The 10631-nt window shown below is 32.3% G+C and overlaps 1 protein-coding gene across 2 annotated transcripts in view; it reads left to right on the top strand.

The window, feature by feature from the left end:
• Window positions 1–2667: 2667 nt before the first annotated feature.
• Window positions 2668–10631, top strand: part of LOC127950578 (ceramide synthase 2-like) — a 13865-nt gene continuing 5901 nt past the window's right edge. Inside the window, exons 1-7 of one of the 2 annotated variants that reach the window (XM_052547717.1) lie at window positions 2668–3081; window positions 3208–3232; window positions 4417–4587; window positions 6692–6809; window positions 8854–8972; window positions 10146–10203; window positions 10541–10591. In XM_052547717.1, coding sequence (XP_052403677.1) covers window positions 4418–4587; window positions 6692–6809; window positions 8854–8972; window positions 10146–10203; window positions 10541–10591 — 516 coding nt within the window. In that variant the 5' untranslated portion in view covers window positions 2668–3081; window positions 3208–3232; window position 4417. Of the gene's footprint in view, window positions 3082–3207; window positions 3338–4416; window positions 4588–6691; window positions 6810–8853; window positions 8973–10145; window positions 10204–10540; window positions 10592–10631 lie in introns of both variants that reach the window. The other variant, XM_052547718.1, reaches the window with a different exon arrangement.

The following is a 10631-nucleotide window of genomic DNA, read 5'->3' as shown; positions in this document are numbered from 1 at the left end:
GCTGTTGCTCTTTCACAATTAATCAGGTACTGTATATCTCCGCACACTCCACATGCATCACAAAGTCTCTCAGCTTCACCAGTCCATTAGTTTAATTTGTAAAAAAAAAACAAAAAACATCCCATTTATCAAACATTAATAAAGTTATGAGAACGTTCCAAAAATATTACATCAACAACATCCGACCTGAAAAAACATTATTGATTGAAAGTGCATCATGTCTTCATCAATACAAACTGTCTTGATTCAGAAAGGGTGAAAGGTCAGGCTCGGTTTATTTTCTCCTTGTGCGGCTGTAAACGTGTCTCTGTGGTTTATTTTCGGTCTCTGATTAAGAGACACATCATGTATTGATTGGGATTGATTATGGTGTGCTGTAAATCATCCTACAGCTCCGAGTCTGAAGGACAGGACAGTTTCACAAACCTCCTTAAATGCTTATGGCGTCTTAAAATAGGAAATATTTAATGCTTCATTTCATTTCTATTTAAGCAATTGTGCAAAGGAACTCATGCAAGTGATAGTGTTTCATAAGGCATAACTAGGGCATATATACATTGTTTTGTACTTAATATTTGTGTCACGTTGCCAGAAGTTTCCTTATCAGCATAACGTTAATAAGTGCATTGCAACTTCTTGCTGAGAAACGCCCACTTATAGAGAGAGTCTGCTTGGCAATGAGAAGCAACCAAACAGAGTTTGTTTTTAACATTCCCAGAAACTGCAACTTGCGAAATGTTGTGCATGAATGAATATCATGAATTTATATATTATACTGACTGATTCAAGTAATGCACGCATTTCTGTTCCAATTCCTTGCATCAAGCGCCATCTACTGCTGAAAATGAATATTACAGGTGAATAAATGTGCAGGGCAAAAGGTGCAATGTTTATATGCAACAAGTATAGGTTTCTGCAGGAAAGTAATGGGGGTTACCAGATCAGGATGTTCTTACACCATGATACCTGATTGGATGACGTCATAGTGACGTTAGGTTTAGGGGCGGGGCAGTTGGGTAAGGAGGATCGTTTAGATTGCATGATTTAGAAACACCCAGCAGTTTGAAAACACCCATAAGGTGATACACGACGAGACCTAAGTCTCATATGCAATACACTTGAACTCACCACAGTATAATATTGTTTGTATTATGTAATAGAAATTCTCTCTTCCATCCTGCTGAAATTCATTATGTCTAATAATAACAACAATGAGCTCTTTATATGCTGACATAAGCTTCAGCTTCACATTCCGTGCTTCTGTTAAGATAGGATGAACCATCATGAACAAATATTAATTCAAGGTTCAAAAGAGGAAGAAACTGAATGAAAGCTCTCCTAAAGAAACCAGCTGTAAGCCTGATTTGAAGTGCATTTTGGAGAGAGCCAGTAAACATCACGTCCCAATTCTCATTAGTGAAGACTGCAGACACACAGAAGAGTTCAGCTTCACTTCACCAGAACAACACACAGGAATCTGACAGCAGCATCATGTTAGAATATGATCTAGCTGATGCACAGATATTTATATTGCAACATAATGACCATCATTTATATTGAATATGCTTAGTGAAACATGTTGACGTGTGTCACGCATGGAACTGGAGGAAAACAACACCCTGCATCATTAAACCATGTCAACAGAGCTAACGTTAAACCTGAGTCATCTGCAATGCCAGGCATGTAATCATTGATGCATTCTCATCATGTGAACCTCCTCCATTATCTGATACTCTAACACCTTCACGTTTCACCTCGGTGAACCATGTGAGCTAAGCAAGTAAAGCAATGTAACTTGACCCCACAGATTGAGGCGATCATTTATTCGGGGTGAATCTACCCAGAGGGGACGTCTGTTGGAGAAAAATTAGAGCGTGGGATCTGGATAAGAGACAGACGCTTATGAAACACAATGTAGCCTACATTATCAGATGTTGTGAGCCTTAGATTTGTCCCTTACTTTTTTTTCTCCACTGTAGGGCCCTGCATACCACGGTACTGTGTAGTTAACATGGTAATTACAAGTTCAAGTTCGACTAAGTGTTATAGGCCTATTATTGTCCAAAAACAAGTTTTTTTTAAATAGTATGTTTGTTATAGTTGCCATGTCAGAAATGGCTCTACTCGTGTTCAAAAACATGCTTGTTACAGTATTTGTTTTATATGTGTCTTGTTTATTATTATCTGTTCTAATATCATGTACAAAGGTTTCTGCTTTTATAAATAGCCTATTTGTCTTGTTTATGTTGTCAGTCCTAATCATATTAAAAATCATGCTAATGCCACAGTTTTTGATTAATTGCTTTGCATTGTTCTAATACATGTCTAAAAACATGTTTTTGATTATTTGGTGTTATTAATTTTGTTTATGCTAAAATCTCGTCTTGGCTGAAATTAAATCAGTTCATATGTGTTTGGAAACAGAACACCAACAGGTAATTTAACTTCTTTTATCACAGAAATTACAAGAATTATGTCTGTTTTTAATGTTTTTCGATTAAATTCTTTGTCCGATTTGCGATTTCCGTTTAATGAATCGTTTAAAGTGAATCGCAAATTTCGCCCTTCAGAAAAAAGCGGTTCAAAAGAACCGAATCGCCTAAACGACTCGCACTTCCGAGCATCATCTCCTGGACCAATAAGCGTCTCGACACACCCACAGACGGACACCAGTCTCTCGTAAAGAGCAGACGGTCTCACTTTTATCAGATATCACAAACCTCAGCATTTATTATTCACATTCATCTTAAGGTGTAGGATTCCGGAGCGAAAGGACTCGGATCTTCCGGTTTATTTTTATTGGATATTTATTTTTTTAATAATTTACCGCAACGCTACCAAGGAAGGGCAGGCTGCAGAGAATGTCGTTTGAAGATTATTTAAATATTTTCAGTGTCGTTTTTTTTTTTTTATTTTGCACTGCGATTGTTTTATGAGCAAGATTCTGAATGCAATTAAATATCTCCGCTGAAATTAATTTGCGTAAAGTCCGCTGATCAGAACAGCGCTCGTCATCAAACACCATCACAGCCATCATCTTCATCTTCATCCGTCGGGAAACCCTGCAGAGGACACAAGCAGGTATCAGACATCTTCCAATAGGATGTGTCGGTTTATTGCCTAATGTTATTCTGTCTCATGATGACTATAAACGTGCCGAGGATGGTTTATTTCTCCTAAAACAAGAATGTCTCATTGTTTAAGCAGATCTCAGCAGTCATCTGTCGCTCAGGTGAGTTCCAGCAGGTGTGCCGTGAAAAACGTTTACTACAGACGAGAAAGATAACTGACTGCGCGTGCAATGATTTAATTGATGGACATGATGACTTTTCTCATGGTAGCTACATCAGATACATGTGTTTGTCTTTAATGCACCTAATTGTGTTATAGAGGGGTCACATTTGGGGTCATAATTTCTTTTCTTTTTCTTTTTCTTTTTTTAACTTTTTTTTTTCTTTTATTTGTTTGTGAAATGTATTTTTAGGGCTGTCCAAGTTGTGCATTTAAAAAAAATAAATAAATAAATTATATATATATATATATATATATATATATATATATATATATATATATATATATAAAAATTCAAAATTTACAAAATGTAATATTTATATTAATAATCAATTTAGGAATGGTTTTGCTTTATAAAGACTTGTCAGGAATCAGGAACTTATTTTTTATATTGTTCTCAGAATTTTTTTACAAAAAGAAAAACCTTTGTGTAAAAATAGAATTTAAGAAAATTTAATCAGAAATTAATTTAAGAAATCAAAATATATTCCCGATAATATTTTAACTTTTTTAATTATTATGATAACAATATAATAGCCTTAAAAAAAGTAAGCAAGTATTTAAATAATAATCAAATAAAATATTATTTTGAATAATATTATTAGCAATCATCACACATATGAAACAATAATAGAGTAATGATAAGTAATATACATAACAATAAAGTTATATAAAAATGTAAATGTCAATTATTTCATTTTGCAAAGTTTGATTTAATTGTCTCAAAAATATTACATTTAATATTTTCCTCACAGTATTAATGCATTTTTACTCAACAAAAATTTACAGCTTTCTTTATATTTATGAACGCTTAAAAATGTTTGCATGTACATATTTGACATATGCATGAAGAAAATATAAAAAAAAGTATAATAATTATATTATTTCAAAAGATTAGAGCATGGAAATCCTTCCTGATTCTTCTCTTAAATTATTAAAAAAAAAATCAATAATCATGAATGATAGGAAAGGTCATGGAAAAGAAATGGAAATTCGTCGGCCAGGACTAAAGTGTGGGAATGTTATGTGGTGTATGAATATGAATACAGTCCTCTGAGAGTGTCACTGTATCGTAGAATCAGCACAGAACTGTTTGTAAGTTTCTGTTTTGTTTCCCGTCTGAAGGATGGAGCAGCTCAGTCAGTGGCTCTGGAAGCAGGAATACTGGCTTCCTCCGGGAATCTGCTGGGAGGATATGGAGAAGATGGAGGGCTCTCGACGTCCTCTCCCGCGGGATCTGCTCCTGGCTCTTCCTCTAGCTCTGGGATTCATCATGCTTCGTTACGCTTTTGAGAGGTGACCGATGACTTTATCAAGTCCTGAGGGCTTTAGATGTCATTTAACCAGGTTTGACCTGAATTAATAAAGATTCATAACAGAACATGAGTTAAATTAGAAAAAAATACAACAGTATCACAGGAATTTTTTTGGACATTCTTTGAGCAGGGATTTGATTTTGCCCCATATTTTAATGCATTTCCATATTTTCTGCCTGAATATGACCCATTATTATTATTATTATTATTGATAATAATAATAATAATAAATACAAAATTGTATACATTTTAAGTTTGTTTTTATTCCAAGACACATATATTTTTAATTGACCTGTTTAATTGTTATAATTTAAATAACAACAAATATTATGTTAAACAATAATAATAATACAGCTAATTATAATAAATGTAGTATTGTTCTTTATTGATTTGTTTGATTTGTAAATTTTAATAATAAAACAATATATCATTTAAAAAAATAATAATTGTATTATTATTACTATTATTATTAAATACTTAATATTAATGTTTAAATCCTTTCTTATATTTTACACTACAATATTTTTATTGAAATAATGATATTTTTTATTTTCTAATGTTATTTTTATAATGTACATGAAATTAACACATTATTTTGAATAATAATAATAATAATAATAATAATAATTAATTATTATTATTATTCATAATTTTTTGTATTTTCCCTCCCCTTCATTTATTTTACAGTAAAAGTAATTTAAAAGTAATTTATTATTACTTTTGGAATAGCATTATATATCTTTATTGATTGGTTTGATTTTTTTATATTTTAAATAATAATCCAACATATGTTGAATAATAACAATAATAATAATTAATTATTATAGTTCTTATTATTATTAATTTATCTTTTTTTAAAAATCCTAAATTTATTTTACAGTAAAATTTTACAGTTGGAATGACAATATATTTCTTTATTGATTTGTTAGATTTTTATATTTCAAATATTAATAAAAAATATTTTGAATAATAATAATTATTATTATTATTATTATTGTATTGTCCTATTGGATGGGAATAAAAAACAAGTTGTTTTTAGTAGTTTGTTAGTGTAACTGATTGCACTAGTCTCTCTCATGCATGTGCTGTAGCTCTGAATGAAATCAGTCTCTTTGTTTAGTTTTGTGTGTCTGGTGTATGCTGTGGTGTAACTTTACGCATGTCTTTGTGTGTGACGGCGCTATCAGCAGGTGTGTGTTTGTGTGTATGGTGTGTGTGTGTGTGTGTGTGGCCCGGGGGAGCAGATGAAGGCTGGTGTGTTATGGGAAGGGAGGGAGACGCTTTATCAACAAACAGCAGCAGGCAGACGCAGTGTGTGTGTGCGTGTGTGTGTGTGTGTGTGTGTGTGTCGTCACTGCAGCATCGCTATAGCAACACAAAGAGCCTGTCATGTCAGCTGATGCTGTGACCCGTTTCACCCAGCATTGATCCCAGATCATGTTTCCACATCTAATTGAATTCAACCAATGCAAACATATTCATATACAATAGTAGTGTTTGTACAGGTAATATTAAACAATAATCATAATTTCATTTCAATGTAGAAGCTCCTCATAAGCAATTTGTGAGAAATGCATGCTCTTATTTTCTGTGAGATGCGAATAAAGGTCTATTTAGTCACAAAAAGACATTGATGAAATGCACCTTGTGTCCTGAATCTTCTTTTCTTTCCCATCTCTCTCTCTCTCTCTCTCTCTCTCTCTCTCTCTCTGTGTCTGTCTCTCTCTCTCTCTCTCTCTCTCTCTCTGTGTCTGTCTCTCTCTCTCTCTCTCTCTCTCTGTCTGTGTCTGTCTCTCTCTCTCTCTCTCTCTGTCTGTCTGTCTCTCTGTCTCTCTCTCTCTCTCTCTCTCTGTCTGTGTCTCTCTCTCTCTCTCTCTCTCTCTCTCTCTGTCTGTGTCTCTCTCTCTCTCTCTCTCTCTCTCTCTCTCTCTCTCTCTCTCTCTCTCTCTCTCTCTCTCTCTCTCTGTCTGTCTGTCTCTCTGTCTCTCTCTCTCTCTCTCTCTCTGTCTGTGTCTCTCTCTCTCTCTCTCTCTCTCTCTCTCTCTGTCTGTGTCTCTCTCTCTCTCTCTCTCTCTCTCTTGCAGGTGTGTGGCATTTCCTCTCAGCAGAGTTTTAGGAGTGAAAGATCAAGTTCGGTTGAAAGTCGCTCCTGTCCCAACTTTAGAGGCATTTTACACTAAAAACAGCAGACAGCCGACACAGGTGATCACACACACACACACACACACACACTCTCTCTCTCTCTCTCTCTCTCTCTCTCTCTCACACACACACACACACACACACACACACACTCTCTCTCTTACACACAGACACACATGCACACACATTTGGATGATTGATGATATTCTCCTTATGATTGGATTATTATTATTATTATTATTATTATTATATTATATGTGGGATTAGCCAATGAAACAGTGTTGTTATCATTATATATAACTATTAATTTAAAGAACATTAAATATTAGATAACCAACTAAAACCGAAAAATACAAAATGCAAACGTACATAACAAAATTACTAAAACTAACAAAAATAAAAATGAAAACCTAAATGAAAGCCACAGTAAAATCTAGACAAATAATATAAATGACAAAAGCACATAACAAAGCTAATTAAAGCTGAATAAAAATATGTATAAATACTGTAATATTATGTAAATATACTGTATAATTCTATAAAATGCTATACACTTTACAATATTATACTGTGTACGTACTATATCATACTCTAAAAACACTTTTGGCATCATCTTTTAGTACTTAATAACCAATTTTATATATGAATAATATTACCTTTAAATCCACAAATACCCAGGAAAATATATTTTATATTCTACAGTACAATTTTATTTTTGCACTAAGAATATATTTCTTCACTGATGAGTTTTATTATTAAAAAAATATTATTTATTAATTAAAATATGGTATTGAATCCTGTATAGTTAAAGAAGTAAAAAGAAACAACTTTTGATATAAATTTGCATTGCAGTATGTGCTAAAAACATGCTTTATGTGATTGAGTTGCACTGGTTATTTAAGTCAAAGTACTATTTATTATGACTGAATTAGGTAAAAGTCAGTTTTTATAAGTGAGATCTAAAATCTATTACATCTGAAATTAATTCTGTTCATATGAAGCTTATAAAGGCAGTGAGGAAAGGAAATATGAATTAATATTTCATAATGCAAGAGGAAGCTGCACAAACAGTGTAAGAAATCTGATAGTGTTGACATTTCTTTAGGACGTGTTCCCCATTAACGTCTTTTCTGGAGTTCATTTCATAATTTTAATGTCTTTGTTTTTCTTTGGAGATGGATTTCTGGTTATAATTTACATAGTTTAAATTTATGAGTTTGCTGGATGCTGTTTTTGGCTCTCATACACCATTCTGTTGTAATTATTAATAATATTTACATAACTGAAAAAGGTTTAGGCTGACCTAGAAGCTTATTTTACTTTTTTATTTTATTCGTTAAATTATATTACATTTATGGCCAATGAAAAAGCATTTTATAAAAAAAAAATATTTGTCATAATTTATTTAAAGCTAAATACTAATGAAAACTAAATTAGGGATGTTTTCTTGGCAACTAGATTAAGTGGAAGTAATTACTAAAACTAAATTGGAAATAAAAACAAGCACATAATAAATTATTAAAACTAACTTAAATTAAAATGAAAACTTTAAATAAATTAAAGCTACACTGAAATATATAAAAATGAGAAAAGTACATTGCGAAAACTAACTAAAATGAAAACTGAAATAAAAATAAATTAAAGCTACAATGAAATATTTAAAAAATAATTTAAATGAGAAAAACAAAATTGCTAAAACTTAAATTTAAATGAAAACTTACATTAAAATAAATTAAAGCTACAATGAAATATTTAAAAAATAATTTAAATGAGAAAAACATATAGCAAAATTGCTAAAACAAACAAAAATTTAAATGAAAACTTAAATAAAAATACACTGAAATATATTAAAATAATAAAAAGGAGACATGCATTTAACAAAAATGTTTAAATGAACTAAAATTAAAATGAAAACTGAAATAAAAATAAATTAAAGCTAAAATATATAAAAAAGAGAAATGCATAATCTGTTTATTTGCTTCACATGCTTATTTGCATGAGTTATAATCTGTGCAGATGCTATGAATAGACCTATTGTATTTAACCAGGAATATTGTTGTTGATTGTGAATTAATAGCTCATGTCTCTGCATTAATCCATCTAGAGTGAGATCTCCAGCCTGGTTTACCAGTGCAACCTGACTCACAGACAAGTGCAGAGCTGGTTTCGTCATCGCAGAAACCTGGACAGACCCAGCAACAGTAAGAAGTTCTGCGAGGCCAGGTAAGTTCATCTCACACATTTACTTTTAATAATATCACGATCATAGTTCAACAGAGAGCTGATCACATGGCCTGCAGCTCACTGTATCTGCTGAATGAAATACAATACTTTGTGCTGAGCACGTCACACTTTCACTCAAAATGTGATGCAGTTTGTTGCATTTTAAGGTCAAGAAGTCTCATATTTTTCTTAATCAGCAGAAAAACATCACAAACATGATTCCTGTCTGAATCTGAGCCACATCACAACTCTCTGTTCAGTTCTCAGCCCGTTGAAATGTGCATGACATTATTCTGTGCCTAATCATGATTTCAAGGTCAGAATTATGGACCGTGATGGAGAAAATGCAGACATGGGCCTGATGTGTTTTGCCGCATCCAAACAGAAAATGACTGATTTTGTGAAAAAAATCAATGCTAAATGCAAATTGTGTAAATTGCATCAAATGCATATTAAATGCAGATTGTAAGTGAAATAATGTACTTTAAATACTTTTGACATTGACTGCTTTTTTATTTTGATAAGTGTATTGTACATATATATATGTATACTGTGTGTGTGTGTGTGTGTGTGTGTGTGTGTGTGTGTGTGTGTTATAAAACTTTATAAAAGTCAGTCGTCCATCATGAAGGAGTTTTTATTGATATTTTTATATATTAAACAAAATTTAAAAAGTCAATAAATCAGATCACTTCATTGTCATCAAACACATACATCTACAATAATCACCAGTAATACTTTTAATCAATTACCATTTAAATATCCTTTAATTTATTTGTAGTTCACTTAAATAGTCCAGCTCTGAGAATTTTTTTTATTTATTTATAATATCCATATAGTATTTCATGTAGTCTCTCAATAATAAATATGGAAGTGTGAAATGGAATTATAAAATAACTTAACCTCATTATTTTGACATTTGACTGATTTTATTACTTTGTCATGTGCATGAAAGCTGATGCAAATAGATAAAACGTTTGTGAAAAAAACTGTCCATGATGGAAAGTTGTATGTATATATATATATATATATATATATATATAATTTTTTTAATTTTATTTTTGCCAAATTTGAGTAAAAAAAAAAAAAAAAAAGAGTAAATGGTATTTTAAGATGCAGAGCTATGTATTTTTTTTCTTCTCCAGAGTAACTTCATATCTTTTGTGTCCTCAGCTGGAGGTTTGTGTTCTACCTGCTTGCTTTCACCGCGGGATTGGTGTCTTTAATTAGCGTGAGTCCACATTAGAAGTTTTATTCCCTTGTGAAGCTGTGTGTGTCTTGGGGTGGTGTGTTTTGAGTCGTCTCCTAATGAGTGTTCCCTAGTTAAAGTCTGGTTTACTCGGAAGCATTAAACACTTTAAAGCAGAACTGAAGGACGAGCCTGAGCTCTGAGCTCTGAGCTTTGAGCTTTGAATGCACGTGGTTCTAATGTTTTTCTGAAACACAACACAAACCCTCGGGACTCGGTGTGCTTTTCACGGTTTGACTGACTCTTTTGTTGTCAGACGCTTGAAGGAAGTAGTTTAGTTGTCTGTGTTTGATTTGAATGGTGTTTGTGTTCCTCACAGACGTCCTGGTTCTGGGATCAGACAGAGTGCTGGAGAGGATTTCCTCAACAGGTCGATATATTTCTCCATATGCAAAATCAGACTACATTCT

This window comes from Carassius gibelio, chromosome B2, assembly GCF_023724105.1.
Source record: "Carassius gibelio isolate Cgi1373 ecotype wild population from Czech Republic chromosome B2, carGib1.2-hapl.c, whole genome shotgun sequence".
Classification (NCBI taxonomy): Eukaryota; Metazoa; Chordata; class Actinopteri; order Cypriniformes; family Cyprinidae; genus Carassius; species Carassius gibelio.
Note: the sequence above shows the minus strand (reverse complement) of the source record. Positions and strands in the feature narration are given on the sequence as shown.